The 27,486-nt window shown below is 41.0% G+C and overlaps 1 protein-coding gene across 5 annotated transcripts in view; it reads left to right on the top strand.

Moving 5' to 3' along the window:
* DZIP3 (DAZ interacting zinc finger protein 3) overlaps positions 1-27,182 on the top strand; it is a 136,633-nt gene extending 109,451 nt beyond the window's left edge. For all 5 annotated transcript variants that reach the window (XM_079766465.1, XM_079766464.1, XM_079766463.1 and 2 more), the window contains 7 exons: positions 1,004-1,105; positions 5,487-5,612; positions 8,730-8,869; positions 10,095-10,215; positions 19,628-19,771; positions 19,852-19,953; positions 25,472-27,182. In XM_079766465.1, coding sequence (XP_079622591.1) covers positions 1,004-1,105; positions 5,487-5,612; positions 8,730-8,869; positions 10,095-10,215; positions 19,628-19,771; positions 19,852-19,953; positions 25,472-25,582 — 846 coding nt within the window. In that variant the 3' untranslated portion in view covers positions 25,583-27,182. The remainder of the gene's footprint in view (positions 1-1,003; positions 1,106-5,486; positions 5,613-8,729; positions 8,870-10,094; positions 10,216-19,627; positions 19,772-19,851; positions 19,954-25,471) is intronic.
* Positions 27,183-27,486: the final 304 nt, after the last annotated feature.

The following is a 27,486-nucleotide window of genomic DNA, read 5'->3' as shown; positions in this document are numbered from 1 at the left end:
CATCTCTGTTGGGTTTATTCAAAGTTCTGGCCTCAAAAGAGGTGCTCCTTGTTCTGTATCTTTGTTTTCTTTCAAGCACATACCAGTATTATCTATGTGGAAATTTCTAAAAGACTTTCTTTTCCAGCTCTTGGGTTGTTTACAAAATAAAATGTAAAGCAAAACAGGGACAATGTTTTATTGGACAATGCCAATAAAATGTTAAAAGCATGTTAAGCTTCAGGGATTAGTCTTTTGGCAAATCCAAGAGAATAAAACAAGGGTGATATGGAACTGGAGAAAGCTTGAGGTATAACTTGAGATAAACAAATATAAATATTTGATAAATATTCTCTAAAATTTTTCCTCTAGGCTTTAAAATGAACATTTGCAAGTAATCCAAGTCTTTGTTGCAGATACTTTCTCCCCATATTTATCAGCCAGTGTATTATTTATAAGTTCTCCAATCTTTAGACTCTATTCATTTTATATAAGTGGTTCTAAGTTTGGGGCTCAAAATTATGGAAACACTGAAGAATTATCTCAGGGATCTATGAATTATGTGTCTTTGTATCTTGTCAATCAACAACTTCTAAAAATACAACTGTTTACATCCAGGGATGCTGTTCTATAGAACTGTTTTTATGTCAAATTGTTTTTATATTATTTTTTACAGTAGATTGAGAATCACTTTTTTGCTGTATTATTCAAAACACATTAAGTGCCGAAACCGGTTTGGCTCAGTGGATAGAGCGTCGGCCTGCGGACTGAAGGGTCCCGGGTTCGATTCCGGTCAGGGGCATGTACCTTGGTTGCGGGCACATCCCCAGTAGGGGTTGTGCAAGAGGCAGCTGATCGATGTCTCTCTATCATCGATGTTTCTAACTCTCTATCCCTCTCTCTTCCTCTCTGTAAAAAAAAATCAATAAAATATATTTAAAAAAAAACCACACATTAAGTATTTTTATATGCTATTTTTTTGAAGTTGACTTTGCTTAAAATATTGTTTCTCTTTTTCTATTAGACACAATACAATGAACAAATTAACCAGGTGAAGCAAGGATTTGCCTTGAGTACCTTGCCTCCAATCCAGCTTCCTCCACCACCACCCAGTCCTGATATACTGGTAAGAAATACGACATTTTGAAAAATTCCCATCTTCATCATGATAAAATGGTAAGGGCTATAAAACATTGACTATGTAGTTTGTTTATTGTGTGTTCAAAATGGATAGGCACATAATGTGCATATCATTTGTAATTATATCCATTTTTGCTATATCATCTTCAGATGATAAAACTAGTTGGATGGCTCAACTGAGGTCACATCCCTATATTGTACCACTGGATATTGGTGGTGCATTTGATATCTAAAGAGATAGTATATTTTCATTCATCTTGTCACTCTCATCTACATAATGGGAGAAAACTGATGAATGCTCAGAATTTCCATTGCTTTCAAGTTACCCCTAGATGACTGAAACACTTCAGCCTAATACCCTAGCAGGCTGACTTTACCCCTCCACTTCTACTGTGGACTTTCTTTCCCTTAAATTTTATCTTCTATTCTACCTTTAATAGCAAGGACATCTTCCATTTATGCCCCTTCCCTGCTTGTTGTAGGATCAGTGAGTCTTAACCAGATATACTAATATCTATACTATACTATGCATGTTATCCTTTGGGGAAACATAGTGCCTTAACCCAAGAAGCACATACAGCTTTCCAAAATACCTTTTAGAACAGAATCATTAGGTGATAATTTTTATTATCATAACAGATCTGGGGATAGGAAAAGAGAAAAGGTATGAGATATTTAGGGGCAGATCACTTTTGATGTCAGCACTTGTGCTTGTAGGAGAGTTTTGAGATGTTATTTCAATAAATAGTTGAATAAATTAAAGAATTTAAAAATTATGTAAATTATTTGTATTTTCACTGTGTTTCAAAAACAAATCCAAAGCTAAAAGTATTAGATGACATACACTCTGGATTTTGTTTAGAATTATAGTATTGCCTTTTATGTTTTGGTCAATCTGCTTTTTATAGGAGTACTATATTATGGACATTATTATTTTTGGCTTAGAGCACCATCATACCCAACTACCCTGATAAGGAATGTGTTACGTAAATGACAGAGAAACCCCAAAGATTCACTATAATTCTACAGGAAGTAACATATATTGGGCACTGTTCCAATTTAACCCATTATTTTTTTATGTGTTTCATTATATTTTTATTTTTGTGTCCCAGCTATCTAAGCCTCAAAGTAGTGTTATGTAATAGTTGCCCTCAAAGAGAGCAGGACTGTTAACTCAGTACCCACCATTCATTCATTCTTTAAAAACTTTATATTATGAAAATATAAAATATGTATGAAAATAGAATCTACACTAATAAAAGAGAAAAATGCTAATTGACCATACCTTTGCTACACCCACAGCCAATCAGAGCAAGTATGCAAATTAACCCAAAAAAAAGATGGTGGTTAATTTGCATACGCAGGCACTGAGTGGCCTGGGTCCCGGGAACATCCTCCAGACCCAGGCTGCTCCTAGCCTATAGGCCCTGAGCGGCAGGGGTCCCAGAACGCCCCCTGGCCACTCCGAGCCTATGGGTGCAGGCGCCAAGTGGCTGGGGGTGGAGGGGATGACACATGGATGTTCCCGCCCCACCCACATCCTCTTGCAAATGCTCCAGCACCAAGCGGCGCTTTGGGTCCACACCCTCAGCCCAGCGTCCATGACAGGGGCTGGCTGCTGGCCTCTGGGGTATGTGGATACCCCGGTGGCCACCACTGCGTGCAGCTCAGGGGTCCCTGCATGCCCCCCAGCCTGGTGCCCATAGTGGGGCTGGCTGCTGGCCTCGGGGGCGTTGGGCAACCGGGATGTTCCCGCCCCGCCCCCAGCGGCTTGCAGGAGCTCCGACACAAAGCGGCGGTTCGCATCCACGCCCCCAGCCCAGCGCCCTCGACGGGGGGATGGCGGCCACCACCGGGTGGCAGGGACAGGCCCCTAGCCCAGTGGACACAATGCAGGGGCTGCAGAGGAAATACCTTTTTTAAAAAATAAATATTTTATTGATTTTTTTCCCCAGAGAAGTGGGGAGAGGGATAGACAGTCGAAATATCAATGAGAAACATTGATTAGCTGCCTCCTGCACGCTCCCCACTGGGGATGTGCCTCCAACCAAGGTACATGCCCTTAACAGGAACCAAACCTGGGACCCTTCAGTCTGCAGGCCCACGGTCTATCCACTGAGCCAAACCAGTTTGACAATAAATACCTTTTCTGACAGCTCATTGGCTAAGCTCCCTGTAGGCCACCACTTGCAGTGTTCTTGGTAACTTGGGTTATAAGAATCCAAGAAGGTGATCTAGGGTTTTTCCACCACACTCCTGGAGGAAAAAATGAAGGGCTAAGAAATGTCATTTCCTAGAGGGGCTAATAAATGTCATATCCTGCCCTAGCTGGTTTGGCTCAGTGGATAGAGCCTCAGCCTGCTGACCACAGGGTCTGGGTTTGATTCTGATCAAGGGCATGTACCTAGGTTACAGGCTCCTCCCTGGCCGGGGCCCAGGTCAGGGCTGATGCAGGAGGCAACCAATCAAAGTGTCCCTCTCACATTGATGTTTCTCTCTGTCTCTCCCTCTCTCTTCCACACTCTCTAAAAATCAATGGAAACTTATCCTCAGGTGAGGATAAAAAAAAAAAAAAAAAAGAAAGAAATGTCATATCCTATGACAGATACATCTTAAAAATGCCTGAAGAAAGTTGTCATTTTTTCACAGTGAAGGGACTAGAGTCCGGGTTGATGAAAATACCTTGGCAGCTGCAGTGGCTGGCAGTGGCTGCTGCAGTGGGGTAATGGGGCTGGTGCCTTCCTTTGATCAGCCCGGTCGCTTGAAATACCTCGAGGGGTCCCAGATTGCAGAGGGTGCAGGCTGGGCTGAGGGACACGCCCCTCCCCCCCATGCACGAATTTCATGCACTGGGCCTCTAGTGGTATAATAAGGCTCTGTGAACCCAAGAACCAACTTCAACATTATCAACATTTTGTTAGTCTTGTTTCATGTCATCTCTTTCTTTTTCCCCACTGGAATATTTTAAAGTAAACCTTTAAATATCATGAAACATCCATATATACTTTAGTATGTTTTCCTAAAAGATTGAGGACTCATATTATTGGGTATTATCATAACACCATTTTCTATCTAAGAATTGTAAATTATTTTTAACTAGAGGCGAGATGCATGAAATTCATCCAAGAGTAGGCTGTCCTTCCCCCGGCTGCCGGCACCGGCTTCCCTCTGGCACCCGGGACCCAGGCTTTCCTCCAGCCACTGGAACCCGGGATCCAGGCTTCCCTTCAGCCACCAGCAGGCGGTCTTGTCTCCAGCCACCGACAGACACCTAGGACCTGGGCTTCCCTCCAGCTGCAAGCAGGCACCTAGGACCCGGGCTTCCCTTGCAGCTCTGGCTTCATCCGAAAGGTCGTCCAAAAGGACGTCCAGTCTAATTAGCATATTATGCTTTTATTATTATAGATAATATCCAGTTAAATTTTATATTACCCCCGTTGTCTCAAAAAATTTTTTTCTTACCTAGCTTGATAATATTTCCAATTTATTTATAATTACCCTTACTTTTACAACCCTTATTTTTAAAAAGCAATCCAAAAAGTTCCTCATTAACCTTTTACCTATTGGTTTTAGGATAGTTACTTAAGAGCTATACTGCTATTCAATTTTTAATTCAACAAATAGTTGAACTCCTACTTTATGCCTGTACTAGGTTTGGAACATATAGATGCTCAATAAATTTGTCCTCTTCTGTGGTCCATAAGATAGTCATCTTATTGGTAGATGCTAAGAAGAGCTTGCTTTCCACAACTCTGTGGGAAGTGCAGTAACACTCATAAGCGTGTCTTCAAGTCATTGCAGACACACATAAGAATGTCTTCAAATCATTATCCTCCAGGCACACCCCACTTTAACTTACTACTGACCTTGGATGGAGCTAAACATAAAGTCAGAATTCCATCAGGTGGTACAAGGTCTCTCCAATTCAGAATAGTAAAAGTCATATTATCTATAGACAACTTTGATTCTTTCGTGGAATTTGATGTCAGTATTGCTCATCAACAATGACAGTACTCACAGAGGAGCTCCTTTGCATAGTTCTATATTATTCCATCTGGGAGGAGACCTTAAAGTTCACCTAATCCAACTCTCTTATAGATTAGTAACTTGATATCCAAGATTATGCGGCTAGATGGAAAAAAGTGGGAATAGAACTCTGTTTTCTTCTCTCTCTCAATGTTTTTTAGTATATTTCACTACCCTCTGCTATTGACTATTCATATACTTAACTAATTTTATGACACCATTATTTCTATTGTGCTTTGTAACTAAATTTTAAACCAGTCTTTTCCCCAAACATTGCTCTCTGACTGTAGATCATTGCTCATATGAATTGATGTTTTTATTTTTTACTGTTTCTATTTTAGATGCAGCAGTTCTTGGGAAGACCCCTTGTGAAAAAATCTTTCTTTAGACCCGTACTCACTGTTCCTCAAATGCCTGCCATTTGTCATGGAGTCATATCTGCACCTGGCCAACCGCGACCCCCCCTGGTACAGAGCTCTTCTTGGTGGAATAGATATTAACTAGTTCTTTATCATGACTGTGGACTTCCAGAATGAATGTCTGTCTTCTCTTTTTTCATTTATGTGATAAATGATGATGATGATGCTGGTGCTGGTGGTGGTGATGATAATGAATGATAATTGAATAAATATGATCACTGTTAAGGACATTACATATTTATTTCATTAACTGATAATAGCTTTGTTTTTGGATACGAAGTTGAGTATATTTTCATAGTAGAGAATCTTTACAGTTACTCTTTGCTTCTATAACAGGCACCAATGCCATGTAGGTTGATATTTTAATAGATAATTTATATTTAGCATGATTGATGGGTAGGTTGAAAAGCAAAGAAGCCAAGTCACAACAAACTAAATTATGCTATAAAACTAAAGAAAAAGTTTAAACACACACATGTATATATTCAGTAGGACACTGTTTATCTCCAAACAGACAATATAAATAGCATCACCTTGGAACATATTATTCTGTAAAGTTATAAATCTTTCTAGCTATAAATGGCTAGATAAGCCTTCTCCTAACCTGAAGACACATAGAGAAATTGAAAGTGAATAGAATTATTAGTTACTAGAGGCCCGGTGCATGAAATTTATGCACTGGAGGCGGGTGTCCCTCAGCCCAGCCTGCACCCTCTCCGATCTGGGACCCCTCGAGGGATGTCCGACAGCCAGTCTAAACTGGCAGTCAGACATTCTTCTCACATTGCAGGACTGCTGGCTCACAACCGCTTCCACCTGCCTGCCTGCCTGATTGCCCCTAACCACTCCCCTGCCAGCCTGATCGACATCTAACTGCTCCCTTACCAGCTCGATTGCCCCCAACTGCCCTCCCCTGCCAGCCCGGTAACCCCCAACTGCCTTCCCCTGCCAGCCTGGTCACCCGTGACTGCCCTCTCCTGCTGGCCCAGTCGCCCCTAAATTCCCTCCCCTGCTGACCTGGTCACCCCCAGCTGCCCTCCCCTGCTGGCCTGGTCACCCCTAACTGTCCTCCTCGCTGGCCTGATCGCCCACAACTACCCTCCCCTGTGGCCATCTTGTGGCAGCCATCTTTGACCACATGGTGGCAGCCATCTTATGTGAGGGCGTGAGGGTCAATTTGCATATCACCTCTTTATTATATAGGATAATATTGGTTAAGGTAAACATTTTTATTAAAAGAAAAATGTTTTCCTAGAAGATTATAATAATACTAGAGGCCCAGTGGACAAAATTCATGCACTTGTGGGGGGGTGTTCCCCAGCCTGGTCTGTGCCCTCTCACAGTGCAGGAGCCCCCTGCAATCGATCTCCCCAAAGAGGTAGACCCCGTCCACCCAGTCTCGATGGACTGCCCCAAAGAAGTAGGCCAGATCCAGGGGTCCCGCTGGGACCTGCCCCCGCATCGCGTGGAGCTGCAGGACCCCTGGCATCACTGTGCAGAGCCGCGGGACCCATCTCCGTGCCACACATGCAGCGTCAAGTCCCTGCCCACCCACACGCGCCCACTGCGCATGCAGCCTCCTGGCGATGGATTGTTATGGCATGAGGGCGTGAGGGCATCATGGCATGAGTGCATGACGACCACATAGGCTTTTATTAGTATAGAAAAGCGTAAAATGCTAATTAGATGGGACATCCTTCTGGATGCCCTTCCAGATGACCTTCTGGACAAAGCCGGGGCTGTGAGGAAAGCCCGGGTCCCAGGTACCAGAGGAAGCCAGTGCTGGCAGCCAGGGGAAGGAAGGCCTACTCTTGCATGAATTTCATGCACCGGGCCTCTAGTGTTAAATATAATTAATGAAAATTTTTTCTAATTTAGACTTTTCCATAAGTATATTCTCATCAGCTTTTAGTACCTACATATGGCTAACAGTCTCCCTTTGAAATATATAGTCCAAGAAACTCTGCTTATTTTTGTTTAGGCAGCCTCTCTGTAAACAAATATGTTAATTAAGTACCACATCTTTTTATCACCATGATTTTACAGTGTTATTCATGTGGTTTGCTCCTGCACCATTCTATAAGGAACTATGATAAAATTTTATTGAAAAAAACATTAAATTACCTCAACCTTCTAATAAAATTACTCTTCCTGTCGGGAAAAAGCTTGATACTGAGGCAAACCCCAATTTCTGGGCAGTATCCTGCTCCTTCTCTCACTTACTAGGCTTTGTATTAGTTATACTAATGGCTGTTAGTAGTTGTTAGTTTTTGTTAGTAATAACCTTATATTTGAAAATAACCTGTAGAAACTTAGGTAAAAGATTCCATGTTTATAATTATTGTAGTAATCAGAGTAGCACTCCAAAAATATTCACTTGATATTAATTAGAATCTTAATGGTTCTAATAAGGAACTACCATAAAATATGGGAAAAACTTTGTTCTATGGTTTCATGGCTCAGGGGTGTCACTACAATTTTCATTCCACCTTTGTAACATTCATGAGACATTGGGTAGAAATTCTAGTAGTATTCTCATCTTTACTTAGTTGTTTGAAAATTCAATTTTATTATTTTTCTAATTATAAAAGTAGTAAATGCCAATCATAAAACAGCAAATAATATAGAAATACACAAATATATACAAAATCTATAATAATAATATGCTAATTAGACCAGACAGCCAAATGACCTTCCAAATGAAGCCGAGGCAAGCTGCCGGCTGCAGTTGCAAGGGCTGAGGCAAGTCACCGCGACTGCGAGGGCTGAGCCCCTTGAACGAATTCCGTGCATCGAGCCTCCAGTATATGATAAAGAAATATACAAAGCAGAAAGCAAAATTACCCTGCAATTGAATTCTAGGAAATAATCACTATTTACAGATTGCTTTATAACTTACAGACCTTTTTCTATATCTACAGAAATAAATACCCTATATGTATTTCTGTATATGTTTGTAATTACTGAGACTATTATGTCCCATTTTTAAAATGAGGGTAATATAAACAATTAGAAATATTGTTGAGGAAAAAAATAAAAAGGGTACAAGCATATCAATATTCCTCTTCTTTATTATATCCATTTTCTGAAGTATAGAAATATGTTGGCATGGAATTACTTCCCAATAATTGAAGCTGATAGTTTATAACTCTGTTTTTCTTACAGATGTCTGGCCTAACCTGGACTATGCCGGCGCCTGTGGGAAAGGCTGTGTCTCCTGGTGCAGGTCTGGGAAGTGATCCTCCCATGATGAATTGGGAGAGGATTATAGACAGATTGAAAAATGCTTTTCCACAACAGACCAGGTACCTTAGTTTATATTTACTAGTGAGTACAGATCATACTCTGCAGTCTGTAGTCATAATTACAGCAATGAAGTATTTCAGAGAAACATATCACATACACACATACACACTTTACAGATCTTTCCTTACCAGGGCCTTGGTAAGGAAAATGAAATGTATCAAGAAGGGATTGTGTTCGGTATAAATGCTAAACCTCTTCACTGAAGTTATTAGGGATAAGTCATGAGATAATGCATTTTTAAATTTAGCTTTGCTCATTAACTGAAAGTGCAACTAGTTGTAAACTTATCCAATTTTAATGCCACCAGCTTCAATAATTATCTTAATAACCTATTTCCAATGTGAATTTTAAGTTGATAGTATGCCATATAAACCCAAACTTGATCAGATTTTGCTTTCCTATTTTCTTAATTTCATTGAGGGTCCTTACAGTTTCTTTATTAGGCAACAGAGTTAAATGCAAGAAATCATAACTTTACCGTTCTTTTCACAGTTCTGACTTTAGTAGAAAGATAATTAATTCTACCCCTCAAGAAATGAAGTTTCTTTTCTATTTACTGTCATATCCAAGGAAATAATTCTAGTTTCACCAGTATTTTTACTTTTATTTAATGTACATACTGTTATGCTTCAGGGTAGATTATATTTTTATAAATACTACCATGAATCGTTAATAGAATTGTAATATAGTTGTTATTATTGTACCAAAAATGTATGTGCAGACTTTGGGCTAGTGGACCATAAGAATTGAAAAATAACTTATCAATTAAAATATTCCTAGGGTTTTAAAAACATTAGTGTTTCAATATTTGCTTTCCTATTCTGTTTAATATTTATTTACTGTGTCTGAGTTTTACAAAAGTAAAACTGTCCAGAGTGATAAAGGAAAGAAAGACCAATATAGTAAAAAAAGGAATATTTAGTCCCAGCAAGAGAGGTTTGAGAGATGTGATATAAAGAGTCCAGTACATAAATAAGTAGATAACAGATTTCACGCAGTGAGCTTTCAAAAACAGTTAAAAAATATTTTTAATATCTTAAATAACACATTTAGTATCTTAATAAAACATTAGGGCCTTTCATTATGGTTTAAGGTAAATGCAGATGGACTTGTGATCACTTTTTAGATCAAAGATCATACACGAGGATTTTATATTTTGTTTGGGGAACACATCCTCATCGCAGCAAGGAAAATCACCACTGCTCTTTCCTTTATCTATTCCAGAAAGGAGCTTACAGATTTCTTACGAAAAGTGAAAGATGCTCATGGGAACTCCTTACCTGGTCTGACATTTGATGACATTGTTTACAAGATTTCTCAATTTATTGACCCCAAGAGATCTCAGGTAAAAAAATTAAAAAAAAAATGCCTCATATCTCTCTGCCCTTTTCTATAGTAGTTAGCTGTTTTTTTAAATATATGTAAATTTATATTGTTATTGAGGCATAATTGAAACTTTACAAACTGTACATATTTAAAGTGTACAGTGTGATAAATTTTGACATATTACCATAAAATCATCACTTAAATCAAGATAATGAGTATATCTAACACCCACAGTAGTTTTTTCATGCCCCTTTATAATGCATCTCTGCTGCCCCTCCCAGTGTTCATTAGAAAAAGCACATTTCTATGTAATAAATCTCTTTGAATATCATCAAGGTCATTTTTTTGGGAGGTACTTTACTGTCATGTAGTTTAAGGTAACTTTAATATGTAGTTAAAATCATGAAGGTTGGGAGTCTTGAATTCAAAGTTGCTTTTACTTCTCTACATCTCAAACTGAAGTCCTTTTATTTTTGTTTTTTTAAAAGAATAGGTGACTTAACAATATTATATTAGTTACAGGTGTATATTTAAATACCTTACAAAATGATCACCATCTTAAGTCTAGTAACCATCTGTCACCATACAAAATTATTGATTATATTTTATATACTCTATATTATATCACCATAACTTATATGTAACTGGAAATTTGTACCTCTTATCCCCTTTACCTGTTTGCTCATTTCCCCCACTTTCTTCAGCAACCATCAGCTTGTTCTTTTGTATCTATCAATCTGTTTTGTTTTGTTTTGTTTGTTTATATTACATTTTAGATACCAGATATAAGTGAAATAATATTTGTCTTTATCTGTCAGACTTATTTCACTTAGAAAAACATCCATGTTGTCTCAAATGGCAAGATTTAATTCTTTTTTGTTACTAATATCCCATTATATGTGTATGTATGTATGTGTGTGTGTGTATATATATACACCACATCTTTATTCATTTATCATTCAGTGGACATATAGTTTGCTACTGTATCTTGGCTATTGTAAATAATATTGCAGTGAACATAGGGGTGCATGTATTTTTTCAAATTAGTGTTTTTGTTTTCTTCCAATAATACCCAGAAGTAGAATTTCTGGATCAGAGATCAGATGGTAATACTATTTTTAATTCTTTGGAGAACCTTCATACTGTTTTCTATAGTGGTTGCAGCAGTTAACATTTCCACCAACAGTTCACAAAGGTACCCTTTTCTCTGCATCCTTGCCAACAATTGTTATTTGTTGTCTTTTTTATAAGCAATTTTGACAGGTGTGAGGTGACATCTCATTGTGGTTTTGATTATATTTACCTGATGATTCATGATATTGAGTATCTTCCCATGTCTATTGGCCTTTTGTATAACTTTTTTGGAAAAATGTCTATTTAGGTCCCCTGCCTATTTTATTGTTGTTATTATTGTTACCCAAGGATATTTTTTCCATTAATTTTTTTTTAAGAGCAAGTGGAAGGAGAGAGTGTGGGAGGAGGGATGGTGGGTGGGAGAAGGAGGAGAAAGAGAAAGAGAGAGAGAGAGAGAGAGAGAGAGAGAGAGAGAGAGAGAGAGAAACATCGATGTGAGACACATCAATTGGTTGCCTCCTGGACACACCCCACCCTGACTGGGGCCAGGGATCAAACACACAATACAGGCACATACACTTGATCAGGAATTGAACCTATGACCCTTTGGTCCATGGGCTGACACTCTAACATTTAGCCACACTGACCAGGGCACCTTCTCCCTATTTTTAATTGGATTTTTTTTAAAGTGTATTATATGTGTTCTTTACATATTTTGGATATTAACCCCTTATGAGATACACTGTTTGCAAATATCCTCTGCCATTCAGTAAGTTGTCTTTTTGTTTTATTGATGGTTTCCTTCACTGTGCTGCAAAAGTGTTTAGTTTGATGTAATCTCATTTGTTTATTCTTCTTTTGTTGCCCTTGCCTGAAGAGACAGATCCATAAAAATATTGCTAAGAGCATTGTCAAAGAGTTTACTACCTGTGTTTTTTCTCTAGGAGTTTTATGGCTTCGGTTCTTACATGCTAGTCTTTAATCTATTTTGAGTTTATTTTTGTATATGGCATGAGAAAGTGGTCCTGTCATTTTTTTTTTTGCATGTATCTATCCATTTTTTTCAACACCATTTATTGAAAAGACTGTGTTTTCCCCATTATATATTCTTGCCTTCTTTGTCATATAAGCATGAGTTTATTTCTGGGTGCTCTCTTCTCTCCCATTGGTTTATGTTTCTATTTTTGCCAGTACCATACTGTTTTGATTACTGTAGCTTTGTAATATAGTTTGAAATCAGGATGTGTGATACTTTCAGTTTTGTTGTTCTTTCTCAAGATTGCTTTGACTATTTGGGGTATTTTGTTGCTCCATACAAATTTTTGGCTTATTTGTTCTAGAATTCTATGATTTGTTTTTCTGTGAAAAATCTCATTGGTACTTTGATAGGGATTACATTGACTCTGTAGATTGCTTTGGGTAGTATGGACATTGTAATAATATTAAGTCTTCCAATTCATGAACATTATATATCTTTCCATTTATTTGTGTCTTCTTCAATTTCTTTTTTCAGTGTCTTATAGTTTTCAGATTATATTTGTTTCACTCCTTGGTTGTTTATTTCTAGGTATTTTATTCTTTTTGATAGAATTGTTTTTATAATTTCTCCTTTTGATAGTTTGTTTTTAGTTTATAGGAATGCGACAGACTTCTGTATATTAATTTTGTGTCCTGCAAAGTTACTGAATGTATTAGTTCTAATAGTTTGTGGTGAAACATTTTCTAACATAATCTATCATCTACAAACAGTAAATTTTACTTTTTCTTTCCAAATTGGGTGCCTTTTATATATGTTTCTTTTCTGATTGCTGTGGTTAGGAATTCCAGTTCTGTGTTGAATAAAAGTGGAAGATGGGGCATACTTTTCTTGTTCCTTATCTTAGAGGAAAAACTTTCATATTTTCACTGTTGAGTATGATGTTAGCTATATGTTTATCACATATGGCCTTTATTATGTTGAGGCATATTCACTCTATACACACTTTAAGAGTGTTTATCATAAGTGAATGTTTAATTTTATCAAAGGCTTTTTCTGCATCTCTTGAGTTGATCATGTGATACTTAGTTATCATTTTGTTAATGTGGTCTATCACATTAATGGATTTGTGGATATGGAGCCATCCTTGCATCCCTAGAATATCTTACTTAATCATGGTTTATGATTCTTTTAAAGTATTGTTGAATGAGGTTTACTAATATTTCATTGCAGATTTTTGCATCTGTGTTCATCAAGGATATTGGCCTATGGATTCTTTTGTTAGTGTCTTGTTAATACTAGCCTTGAACAATGTGTTTGGAAGTGTTCCTTTCTCTTCCACTTTTTGGAATAGTTTAGAAGGATAGCTATTAACTTTTCTTTACATATTTGTTAGAATTCACTTGTGAAGTTGTTTGATCCTGGACTTTAGTATGTTGGGAGTTTTTTTCATTATTTATTCACTAGAGACCCAGTGAACAAAATTAGTACATTCAAAAATACTTTAAAAGTATAAGTTATGGTTGATAGGGGCGATCAACCCTGCAGGGGAGGGCAGTTAGGGGTGACCAGGCTGGCAGAGGAGGGAAGTTGGGGGCAAATAGGCTGGCAGGGGAGGCATCAGTCAGGCTGGCAGCAAAGTGGTGAGGGGGTAATCAGGCTGGCAGGCAGAAGCGGTTAGGGGCAATCAGGAAGGCAGGCAGGCGAGCAGTTGGGAGCCAGCAGTCCTGGATTGGGAGAGGGCAGTCGGACATCCCTCGAGGGGTCCCAGATTAGATAGGGTGCAGGCTGGGCTGAGGGACACCCCCTCCCACATGAATTTCGTGCACCGTGCCTCTAGTTGGTGTATAAAAATGAAACCAATTTCTGAAAATGAATTTAGTATCCTGCTATTGTACTGAATTCACTTATCATTTCTATTAGTTTTTTGGTGGAATCTTTAGAGTACTGTATATACAGTATCATGTTATCTGAAAATAATTAGTTTTACTTCTATTTCTATTTTTTTAAAATATATTTTATTGACTTTTACAGACAGGAAGGGAGAGGAATAGAGAGTTAGAAACATCGATGAGAAAGAAATATCGATCAGCTTCCTCCTGCACACCCCCTACTGGAGATGTGCCCGCAACCACTGGAATTGAACCTGGGACCCTTTAGTCCACAGGCCGACACTCTATCCACTAAGCCAAACCGGTTAGGGCTTCTATTTCTATTTTTGATGTATTTTATTTTATTTTTTTCTTATCTGATTACTGTGGCTAAGACTTACAGTGCTATGTTGAATAAGAGTGTTCAAAGTGGACATCCCTGTCTTGTTTGGAGTGCGCAGGCCAGCAGGGGCAGGGCAGTTGGGGGTGAGCAGGCTGGCACAGGGAGCAGTTGGAGGTGATCAGGCTGGCGGGGGGGGGGAGGCATTTGGGGGCGAGCAGGCCAACGGTGGGGGGCAGTTGGTAGCAAGCAGGCCAGCAGGCAGAGTGGTTAGGAGCAATCAGTCAGGCAGGCAGGCAGGTGAGCAGTTAGGAGCCAGCAGTCCCGGATTGCAAGAGGGATGTCCGACTGCCAGTTTAGGCCTGATCCCTATAAACCGTAGTCGGACATCCTTTAAGGGGTCCCAGATTGGAGAGGGTGCAGGCCGGGCTGAGGAACACCCCCACCTCCTGCACGAATTTCTTGCACCGGGCCACTAGTGTTGAATAAGAGTGTTCAAAGTGGACATCCCTATCTTGTTCTTGATCTTAAGGGAAATGGTTTTAGTTTTTGCCCATTGAGTATGATATTAGCTGTGGCTTTGTGATATATGGCCTTTATTATGTTGAGGTGTGTTTCCTCTATTCCCAGTTTGCTCAAATTTTTTATTACAAACCAGAGCTGGATTTTATCAAATTCTTTTTCTGCATCTATTTTATTTGATCATATTTTTATCCTTTATTTTATAAATATGGTATATCACATTAATTCATTTGCACATATTATACTGACCTTGCATCCCAGGAATAAATCCCACTTGATTATGGTGTATGATTTTTTTAACGTATTGCAGAATTCAGTTTGCTAATATTTTGAGGATTTTTGCATTGATGTTCATCAGGGATATCAGCCTAATAGTTTTATTCCTTCGTAGTGTCTATCTGCTTTTGGAATTAGGATAATTCTGGCCTCATAAAATGAGCTGGGGAGTCTTCTCTCTTCCTGAATATTTTGGAATAGATTGAGAAGGACAGGTGTTAGTTCTTTGAATGTTTTGTAAAAATCACTGATGTTATGGGCTACCTGTTAGGAGCTTTAAGGTGAACCACAGTTGGTAGCTGCCTCTGCTGGTCCTGGATACACATTGTGGGGCCAAGCTGTGTTACCAGGCCAGCTTCCACCAGAACTGAATCTGGGGCAGGTTAACAGAAGGTCCGACACACCCTGAGATCTGGCTCCGTCTTCCACTGCCGGTTTGGCTCAGCCACTGAAAGAACCTCTGGCAGTACATGAGTTACATGAGGCAGGGTCTGAGTCACTAGGTAGGGGTAAGTGGTGTTCACCAGGTTGGTACAGATTCAGTCTTCATGTCAGTGCTGTGTCTTAGGCCACTCTGTAAAAATCTCAACGTACACCAAGTTCAGGTTAGTTGCCACCCATCTGAGACCTGCAGATCTTTGTTCTGGGGCAGTGTGATCTCAGGGAGTCATCAGGGTGAGGCCAGCAGATTTCATCAGGCTATAATAACAGGATTTGGCTTTGTGGCAAGAGGCTTTTCACAGGATCACTGTTGCTAGTCGAGGTGTGTGGGGGAGGAGGTGGGTGGCAGTGGCTTTGCCCCAGAATCATATAACTTCATCTCTCCCATGCATCTCTGACATGCCCTGAGACTGCCTGGACCTCCTTCAGGGCCTTTCAAGAAAGACTGTAGCAGGCCCAGGCTGCCTGTAGCTGGCTTATTCCTCAACAGTGTGCCAGCTTAGCAGGGTGAGTCCACAGGGAATTGGGAGGGTGGGGCCACAGGGTCTCCCCAGGCCAATCGATGTCATATGGAAGGGAGTGCTCTAGCCAGGAAAATAGTGTCTGTGGACGGTGTGGGAGAGGGTTTCAGCACAGGGACAATGGTAGCTGTAACTTTAGCCTTCTCCCTGAAGTCACATAACCCAGACTCTCCTTGTATGACGCAAATTCTCTCAGAGCTGCCATCTCTCTGCTAGATCTAGGGTGAGTACCCATAAATGTGACTTTGTGCGCTGGCCCTTTAAGAGGGCACCTGAGTTTCTAGCAGACTCCTGTCTGTCCCTGGCAGTTGGAATCCCCACTGATTTTCACAGCCAGATGTGATATGGGCTCTTTCCTGTTCTGGTGCTTCGGCCTGGGAGCCTGCCATGGAGTTGAGACACTTTGCTCTTCAAGGTGAACCTTTGCAGCTGAGATACTTTTTTGGATTCTCAACCACTAGATACATTTTTTTTCACACCTCCACTCTTCTTCTGTATGTTCTTATTTATAAGACTTTTGTTCAACTAGTCTTCAGTTGATTTGTCAGATTTATTGTTCTATAATTTAATTGTAATTCCAATTTGATCCTGGAAGAAGCTGAGTATATCTTCCCCTAATTAGCTGCCATCTTGGATCTTCCTCATTCATATATTTTCTTATTTCTAGTTATCGCTTTTTCCTTTTCTACTTAAGGAAGTCTCTCTTCAACATTTCTTGTATGGCTGATTTAGTGGTGATGAACTTCTTTAGCTTTTGCTTGTTTGGGAAACTCTTTATCTCTCCTTTAATTTTGAATGCTAACCTTGCCAGGTAGAGTATTCTTGGATGTAGGTCTTCTTTTTGCTTTCAACACTTTGAGTATATTGTGTCTTTTCTTTCTGGCTTGCAAAGTTTCTGCTTAAAAATCAGTTGATAGTCTTACAGGAATTTCCTATTTATTGCTACTTGCTTTTCAGATTCTCTTTATCTTTAATTATTGACATTGTGAGTATAATGTCTTGGTGTGGACCTCTTTGGGTTCATCTAGATTGGGACTTTGTGCTTTCTTGACCTAAATGTCTGTTTCCTTCCTCAGGTTTGGGAAGTTTTCAGCTGTTATTTCTTCAAAGAAGTTTTCTTTCCCATTCTCTTATCTCCATCTTGGACCCCTATAATACAAATGTTAGTATGCTTGATGTTGTCCCTGAGGTCCCATACATTATTCTCATTTAAAACAAATGTTTTTCTTATTTTTGTTCTTTTTAAACTTGGGTAACTTCCACCACTTTATTTTCCAGATTGCTGATCTGTTCTTCTATGTCATCTACTCTGTTGATTCCCTTGTGTATTTTTCATTGCAGTTTATTGTATTCTTTAGCTCTGATTGGTACTTCTTAAATTTTCTATTTCTTTGTTGAAGTTCTCATTGTATTCATTCATTTTTCTCTCAAGTTTGGTGAGCATCTTTATGACCTTTGCTTATCTTCATTTCATTTAGTTCTTTTACTAGGTTTTATCTTGTTCTCTAGTTTGGAACATATTCCTCTGTCTTCTCATTTTACCTAATTCTCTGTGTTTGTTTTTGTGTATTAGGTAGATCATCTATATCTTCCAGTCTTGATGAAGTGTCCTTATATTGGTGATGTCCTGTGGGGCCCAGAAGGGTAATCTCCTCTGGCCACCAGAGCCAGGTGCTCCACGGATGTCCCCTGTTGGGCTGTGTGCACCCTTCTATTGCTACTGGCATGTATAGGTGGGACAGGCTAGGTAGCAAGACTGAGCTATAGGGGTGTGTGGGCTTTCATCAGTGTTTCACTGGCGTTAGGAGGCTAGAGGGAGAATTTTTAAATGGTGTCTATTAGTACTAGCATCAGCACAGAAGAATTAGAAGGCAGAAATGGCTGCTGCCAGTGTTTCAGAGAGTCCCTGCTGCCTCCTGCCTCTTTGGCAGGCATTTTAATAATAGTAAATGTGTCCCTTTCAACTATGGTCTATGTCAGCAATTTTCAACTGGCGTGCCACAAGAATTTTTAACACTTGGAATTCCTATTTAGTCAGGGGCACTGACCTCTTTTCCCTTAGATTGTCAAATAAAAAATAACAGGAAATACAATAGCCATTCGGTGTGAATGAATCAAAAGTATACCTATTTTTATCATATTTTTTAAGAAAAATATATTTTTGGTATGCTTCAATTTTTTTTGTCTAAAGTTTTACATATGTCTCCTTTTTCCGCAATTGACCCCTCCTCCCCCAGCCATTCCCACCCTGGGCAAGCCCCCACCACCCCAGTGTCTGTGTTGATTGGTTATGCTCATAGGCATGGATACAAGTCCTTTGGTTGTTCTCTAACCCCTCCCCCACTACCATTTGTCTCTGGATCTATTCTTGTTCATCAAATTATGTTGATCATTATATCCCACATATGAGTGAGATCATGTGATATTTATCTTTCTTTGACTGGCTTATTTCGCTTAGCATAATGCTCTCCAGTTCCATCCATGCTGTTGCAAATGTTAAATGTTCCTTCTTTTTTATAGCAGTATAGTATTCCATTGTGTAGATGTACCATAGCTATTAGTTTATATGTGCCATGATACGATAAAGGTTGAAAATCATTTGTCAATGTCCTTTTCATCTGGTGTTTTTCCCTGGATTCCAGATTGAGTGAGTCTTGCATGAGCCTTTAGGAGCAGAATTTATTTTCTACACAGTTCTATAGCTGTCCTGGATATATTACCTGTTGGTTTTCAAAGCTTGTTTTGGGGGCTCATCTATCTTGTGCATGTACTAAGGGTTGGGGTGCCTGATGTGGAACTTCAATTTCTCACTCCTCAAAGAAAAGTTCTATACCTTCAAGATCCCTCCTGACCACGGAACACTGCAGTCCTCTTAATGGGACTGTTTCTGTCTTATTTTTCTCAGTGCTGTGTCTTGTTGTGTTCATCCAGTTTCCATCTTAAGCCTTCTCAGGCCCTCAACTCTAGTAGTTAGCTGTCTTAATTAAAACCATAACATATTTGGAAAAATCAATAATCTGTAATTGTATTAAATCCTCTCAATAAAAAATTTAATTTCAACTGGACAAATGGCATGGGAAGTCTTTTTGAAATACTTCCAGATCATTCTAGAATAAACTGACCTTTTTGAAATTTACTGTAGGTCAATTTGAATGATTATAAAGGAGGTTTCCCCCCAAATTTTCTGCAAACATTTATTTAAATTAAAATAATACATATAGTTATTTTTGTTTTACCTAATTCTCAGTATATAAGTAATATTGCCAACAGTTTGTTTCAAGATGTATCATGAATCTGATTGACCTTTATCCTTTTGCTAATTCTCACTATATCACATTCTGTGGTATTCTATTCATCTTCCTGTTTTAGAACAAGTCTAAAAAACATCAGTGTAATATTTTTCTTTTCAGAGTCAAGGAAAATCAGTGCCAAGTGGTAGTTGTGTTTCACCCAGCCATCCTCCACCACAGTCCAATGCTGCCCAGCCCCCAAAACCAGCCTGGAGGCTCCTCAGTTCACAAGGTCCTGTCACGTGGGAAGGAGCCAATAATTTGGTGAGATTGAGACTGCTGATTATAAATTTAATTTGGGAGAAAGAAATGAGCTGAATACATCTTATGTGTATTTCCCCTAGGATGATGAGGGAGAGGAAGAAGAGCCTTGTGTGATCTGTCATGAGAATCTCTCTCCAGAAAACCTCTCAGTTTTGCCTTGTGCTCACAAATTTCACTCTCAGGTAAACTAATCCTTTTAATGTTTACCATTAATCAACTAATGGAGATTCATATTGCCTTATTTGAAATCATATGCATCCACTGCTATTTCTTGAGTGGATAAAGTGCTGGGCTTTTGGGCACCACACAGAAATACTTACACCTGTTTCCCCAGCTACAGATTGCATTGTGCTTTCTCAGATCGCCATATACCTTATAGGAGAAGGTGACATGATTGTACTTTAATGGTAGAGAGTAGGCAGTCACTTGAATAGAACTGGAAAGAATGTTGATTGACATAGCAATTCAGTGACAATTTAGCAGCATGCCACTTTACCTTGATGTGCTATAAATAACATAGTGTCTTTTGTCCACACTAATGATGGTCTCTACTGTTATAATGCATAAGACTTACCTTAGTAGTGTGATCAGGCTCCGGTATTTGTTTTTGAAGATGCTTAGGCTTGAGTTTTGATGTTAGAAAAATGTGAGGCTAGCATAACTTTTGTTGATTCTTGGCATTCATATAGATAACTCCTGGTGTTACTGCTGTGCAGATGCTATTGATAGACAATTTATAACCCAAGTCTTATGTTTCAGATATGTAATTTGACACTGGAAAAGTTAATCTTATATAAAAAGACTTTTTTAGGGATGTGAACAATAACAAGCTCATTCAAGCCATATCTGTAAAGCATCATTTCAAAGATATGTGATACATGCTATAGAATTATATTTTGCATCTGCTCTGATATGAAGAGATACACACAGAATGGCTAACCCTAAAAGATCTCAAGGACAGGTACTTAGCCACCTGACTTTCCCATTTAAAGTTTTAAAAGTCTGATTCATTTAGAAATTAAATGTTTCATAAAACTTATTTCATTCTTTGCCAAAGCCCATTGTATAGAAAGTAGGTAATTCATCCAGATTACTTTTTAGGGTTAGATTTAATGGGCTTCATATGTAGTATCTATTCTTAATCTGCTGTCATTTGACCTGGCTCTCCATCATTCATACAGGTAAAATATTTTTTTTTGCAGAATTAGTTTTCAAACAAAAGGCTTAACAGATAGTTCATAGCCAAATACTACTACCATTGTCACCAAAGAAAAAGCAATCTGAAAAGTATTCCATCATCTAGGGATTTTAACTTCAAAACACCATAAGCACTTGACATAAGGTGTTGGTGACTTTTGTATGTTTAGTTATGATGTGTTTCTGGGTTATAAATGAGGACGATATATAATAAATTAGGGAAAACACTATAGAAGCTTTCCTCAACCTTTTTGTTAGGAAGAAAGAACTGCTAATCATCCTATATAATAAAAGGGTAATATGCAAATTATCCCCTTAACCTAGAGTTCCACTGGAGTTTGACCAGGGGCAGGGCTGGCCCGCCAACCGCCTGGGGCCCCTCCACCCCTGGCAGGCCCCACCCCCAATCCACCCCCTCCACTCTGATCAGGGCGGGCCGGACCCCACCCATGCACAAATTTGCGCACTGGGCCTCCAGTCCTGAATATTTGGTGTTAGGGGAAGGATTCTAGGTGAATAAATTGTCTGAAAAGTGTTCTGTTACCAGCTATATCATTCAGCAAACCATAGAGAAGATGCCATCATTTCAACAGTTGGCTTGGCAATCCACCAGATAAGGCTTTAAGACCTACTGACAGGCATATTGGTTGATAATCCTGATATACAGATTAACTAGAGGCCCAATGCATGAAATTCGTGTAAGAGTAGGCCTTCCTTTCCTCCAGCCGCTGTCAGGCACCCCGGACCTGGGCTTCCTTCTTTCCGGCTGCCTGCAGGCACCTGGGACCCAGGCTGGCTTTCCTCCGGCCACCTACAGGCTGGCTTTCGCTCTGGCCCTGGCTTAGTCAGGAAGGACGTCCAGAATGATATCTGGTCTAATTAGCATATTACCCTTATATTATTATAGACTATAGGCCCGGGGCATGAAATTTGTGCGCGGGCACAGTCCCTAGGCCTGGCCTGTGATCAGAGCCATCTTCCCCAGCTGCCGGCAGCCGGCCTACCCCCCTGCCACCACCCTCCCTTGGTTCCCCGTTCACCATTGGGAAATTGGAGTCTGCCAGCCTGGGGGAGGGGCCAGGAGGTGGTCAGTGCACCTCATAGTGACTGGTCGAGTGGTCGTTCTGTTTTTTCCATCGTTTGGTCGATTTGCATATTACTCTTTTATGTACAGAGATGTGCTCTAGTCCTTCCACTTCCAGGGAAAGGGGCAAAGGAGGGTTGCTGAAAGTGATAAGAGAGGCAGCAGGGTGAACTTTTTTTGAGGGGGGAGGGCGGGAGAGTTTCCTCCTGATGAGGGTCTTCAAAGGACAGCAGCCTACTTCTGCTATCCTCTGTCTCCAGAGACACAGTTTCTGATTGGCATCTGGCAGGACAGAGTAGTTGCAGGTACAGGACTGCGAGCGCCTTTCTGCATGCAGCTCCCTGGAGAGTTTCTTCTGGCCAAGGAAAGCTTTGTTCTAACCATTTCTCCTGGAGCCAGGGCTGCTGGGTGGTCTGGGGCAGGAGGGCAGAATGGAGGTGGGGCAGGGGAGGGAAGGGCTAGAAGAAGTATGGGGTAGCAGACTGGGGGGTGGGGGAGGGAGAGGGTGAAATATCTGTGTGGAGGGGGAGGGCTGATGCAGAAGGAGAGTTGGAGTCAGCATAGGAAGGTTTGGAGGTACTGGGGGAGTAAGAGGGACCAGCAGATGCCAGAACAGGGTAAAGGGTCTACGGAAACAGGTGGGGGTCTGTGACGGTGAGTATAGACTAAGTCCCTTCCCCAGACCCTGCCATCCCAGGTGGCTAGTGGGAAAGGTCCATAGTGAGGAGCTGAACCCCCTATATTTTGTGTCTGAGACTCCAGAACATGTGGCCAACACGCCCCGCCCCTGACACCCCTGCCAAAGCGCTGCCATTTAGAACGCATTTGCAGACACGGATTGTTTTTAAGTTAATGCTTTTCAATTCACTCTGTTTCCCACTTGTCATTTTTTATTGAAAAGGTGGATTCTGCTGGTGTGTGTTCCTTTGTGTGTGTGTGTGTGGGGGGGGGGGGCGGCAGGGATGTTCTCCATGGGCAGAGATCTGATGAGAGACAGACAAAAGACCCGGGCAGACATGGGGAATGAGTAAATAGGATCAGAGAGCAAGGAACAGGGAGAGAGATGCACAGGGCGAGACAGACACATGACACAGGGTGCTGTGGACTGGGATAGAACTTCCCAGCCCAGTGAGAGGGCTCATTTGGTGGAGCATGGCTCCCTGGGCAAGTTCACCCTGGACGCAGCTCTCAGGTCAGGAGTTGGCAAACTGAAATCCGGGATAATTAGAGCTAATTACATGTGTGCAAACAGCTGCAACAGAGGCCACAAGCCGGCCACCCCTCCCCTGGCCTGCCTGCTGTGATTCCACCCCAGCAAAGGGGCTTTGCTGGCACAGCTGGTGCTGAGTGCCAGGGGGAGGGTGCACAGGCGGAGAGCCCCTCAGGCCCAGGAGTTGGGGTGGGCCCTCTGCCTCCAGAGCACCTCCCACGATTATACACTCCAGCGCTCGCCGTGGCCTGGGATGGCAGGTGGCGACCGGGTTAGGAATTGGACCAGAACTTGGTCCGAGCTCCCCTTGGCCTTGTGCTGAGCGGGCCCTGGCGGCATGGGCCCAGCATTTGGGTCCTTAGGTTTTTGTTATCTTGGCCTCCTGAGCATTCCCGTCTCATCTCTGTGAAGATTTGAGAAGCGGCTCTCCTTGTATCCTGCCACAGGGAGTGCCTTTCTGGAGCTGAGGCCGCAGGGTGAAGAAGGAGCAGAGTCTGGTGCTTGCCATTTGGTGATCAGTTTGTCTCTCTGCCTGGATGCACCCCAAAAGAGTGACTTTTCTGAGCTTTCATTTGTACATCCATATGAAACGCATGCCTCCTCTGAAACGCGGAGTGCAAGGGGAAGGAGAAAGGTGTAAATTCCTCACATGTGAATGAGGCTTTATACTTTCAACTGCTAGCCTGAATCAGTGATCTAATTTTGTGCTTTCAGGAGCCTTTGGTAGGTTGGGTTGGAGTGGTGGCAGGGTAGGGTTTTATATTTCTACCAGTGGTTGGTGCATGAAATTCATGCACATTAAAAGGGAATTAATTAGAGGAAATATTTTAATACTAGAGGCCTGGTGCATGAAATTCGTGCACGGGGGTGGGGGGTAGGTGTCCCTCAGCCCAGCCTGCACCCTCTCCACTCTGGGACCCCTCAAGGGATGTCCAACTGCCTGTTTAGACCGGGGTTGGGCCTAAACGGGCAGTCGGACATCCCTCTCACAATCCAGGACTGCTGGCTCCCAACCTCTCGCCTGCCTGCCTCATTGCCCCTAATTGCTTCTGCCTGCCAGCCTGATCACCCCAGAACCACTTCCCTGCCAGCCTGATCGATGCCTAACTGCTCCCCTGCCAACCAATTGCCCCTAACTTCCCTCCCCTGCCATCCTGGTCACCCCCAATGGCCCTCCCCTGCAGGCATGGTTGCCCCCAACAGTCCTCCCCTGCAGTCCTGGTCCCCCCCCCAACTGCCCTCCCCTGGTCCCCCCGAACTGCCCTCCCTGCAGGCATGGTCCCCCCAACTGCTCTCCTCTGATGGCCTGATTGTCCCTAATTGCCCTCCCTTGCAGGCCTAGTCCCTCCTAACTGCCCTCCCCTGCAGGCCTGGTTTCCCCCAACTGCCCTTCCCTGCAGGCCTGATCACCCCAACTGCCCTCCCCTGCTGGCCTGATCGCCCACAACTGCTCTCCCCTGCTGACCATCTTGTGGAGGCCATCTTGTGTCCACATGGGGACAGCCATTTTTGACCACATGAGGGTGGCCATCTTGTGTGTTGGAGTGATGGTCAATTTGCATATTACCTCTTTATTATATGGGATTGCTATTTGCCCTTTCTCTATAATAGAAGTGTCAGAGATGAAAGAAAATTAGAAAAATGTATATGAAAAATCTTCCTCCTGTCAGAGTCTGGAGCATGCTTTGGAACCCAGAGTCAAGTCCCCGCCCACCTGCGTGCACCTTGAAATCACACGAGACCCAGACCCAGCCGGCTCCACCCCCGTCAAACCCTGCAGGGTGGGAGGCACAGCCTCAGGTCCCCCAGCCCAGTGCCAGGTGTGGGGTGTGGCCTCAGGTCCCCTGGCCTCGGCATGAGGGCATGACAACCATTTGCATATTAGCTCTTTATTATATAGGATAGAGGCCCGGTGCTCGAGTGGGGGCCGGCCAGCCTGCCCTGATGAGGGCCCCGATCTGGGTGGGGGTCCCCCGCTGGGAGGCAGGACCAGCTGGGACAAATGGGTGCAGGTGGTTTGTAGGTTGGCCAAGCCTCTGATCAGGATGGGGGGTCCCTGCTGGGAGGCGGGGCTGGCCTGGGCAAGGGGCTGCAGTTGTTCTGGTCTCTGGCCATTCTGCTGTTTGGGGTGCTGGGCTTTTATTATATAGGATAGCTGCCTCTGCTAGGCTAAATCGGAGAGACTGACGTGAATCTTTTTGTTCCCTAGTGCATTAGACCTTGGTTAATGCAGCAGGGGACATGCCCAACATGCAGGCTCCATGTTTTGCTACAAGAAGACTTTCCTGGTCACTCCAGCCGGCACTTGTCTAAGATCTGATACAAGGGACTATGCAAAGGGAGTTTTTAGACTCCACAATTTAGTTCTGCCTTTTGTTATGAGCTTATAGTGTGAGTGGTGTGAAGCAGTCCACTCCTCAGTTTTGTACAAAAGAAGCTAACTAATCTCATCAAAACTGCAGCCAAAGAGGACAGGACAAATCTTCAGGAGTGTGAACTGAATGAAATGGCTTAAAGATGATGGAATTTTAAAGGTTACATCCATTACATTTAATCTTACATTAGTAGGTGTTTTCTTCTAGCATAAACATGGTAACTGTTAGCATTTATCTCAAGATGTCTTTTCTTGTCATTTTTCTTCCTTTATTCCACTCATACTTGACTTTCCCCCATTATACTACATTTTAATTTTCTGAAATAAATTTAAGCAAGAGAAATACTGTAAAACTAAAAGGAGAAGTAGGAAAATTGCCCATATTTTAGTGTTTCTTTTAACTTTTGAAACTGCTTACAAAAATATAATTATTTAAATTTTGTCTCTATCTTCCCTATTCTTTTTTATTCTCTAACATATGTACCCATGAAGAAGTTAGGAGCTACTTGTGGACTATACAGTGGTGTGTTGGAACTGTCTTATAATGGCTTGTGAGAGATGATTCTTAAAGTTCCAGGAATTTTGGGAGCCAATTATCAAATTGTTGGTAATTTGAAATTTGTCTGTAGTGGGAGTGTTTACCCCATAGAAATTGGCAAATGCTCTAAGTGCTTCTCCTGCTCTCATAGTACACAGTACACCATTGGGACCATGACTGATCCTTCTTTGTGTTCCCAGTGTTTTGCCCAGTAGGTGCAGCATAAATATTCCCAGAATCAGAAATAAGGAAGTAGTAAGAAAAGGAGTTAATGTGTGAATTAAGTCACTTGCTCAGTTGAATAATTGAGATCTTATATCCATTTGTTGTAAACATGGTCTTATGCCTTAATCATTTATGCTTAGTAGGAATATTATTTTTCGCCTTCAGTATCTAATTTCACTTTCTGATGCCAGGGGATGTGGGGCACTTTTTGTGTATAATTGCTTCTTGTGACAAACTTAATACCCACTGAGTTAAGTTGCATATCTAAAGCTTGTCACTGAGAGCTTGTATTCTTAGAAGTCAAAACCATATTGTGTAAATGCTGTATGTTTACATGTCTCCAGTTACAAAATTAGAATAATTCAGTTATCTTGTAAGACAAATATTACTTGGTTCCTATTTTTTCCATAATTAATGAAATAAAGACTGTGAATGTGTTCCCTGACTCAGCAAGTATTCTTTTGAATATTTCAGTGTAAATGTGTATCTTGAAGTTACTTCAGATCTCTATTTAAACTTTTTTTTTTCTGTAATGATATGCTGTTTTCTCCTGTAATAAGAACAGACTGTATAATGCAATGGAAAAATCCAAAAAATGAAAGCAGTCATCTAGACACATAAAATGCCAAGAGTGTATCAGAATTGCAAAATTCAGAATTTATAGGGCCTTTAATAATTTTCTTGTCTAAATTTCAAGGTCATGGTAATATAGCAAATTATCTTGTAAAACAAATGTTTCACAGTTTATGTTTACAATTTCATTTTCATGTGAGAAAGAATAAATATTTCTTAAACACCTGTTTTATCTTTGTGAATCTGTTTAAATGTATACTGAAACTACTTTAAAGCTCTATTTTAAAGTCTATTTCTGTTTAATTGTGCTTAAACTTTTTCTTCTGTTATGGGAAAAGATCTAAGAAGAAGGCAGTTTATAAGTCATGTAGACTTGTAAAATGCCAAGAATGTCTTGGATATGGAATGTCAGAGCTTGTAAGTCCTTAATGGTCCTCTAGTCTATCCTCATTTTCAGGAACATCTTGCCCAAGGTCATGTTGTTACAGAAGACCAGAAAAAAAACAAGTAATGC

The sequence above is a fragment of the Cnephaeus nilssonii genome (assembly GCF_951640355.1).
Source record: "Cnephaeus nilssonii genome assembly, chromosome: 3".
NCBI classification, from domain to species: Eukaryota; Metazoa; Chordata; class Mammalia; order Chiroptera; family Vespertilionidae; genus Cnephaeus; species Cnephaeus nilssonii.
Note: the sequence above shows the minus strand (reverse complement) of the source record. Positions and strands in the feature narration are given on the sequence as shown.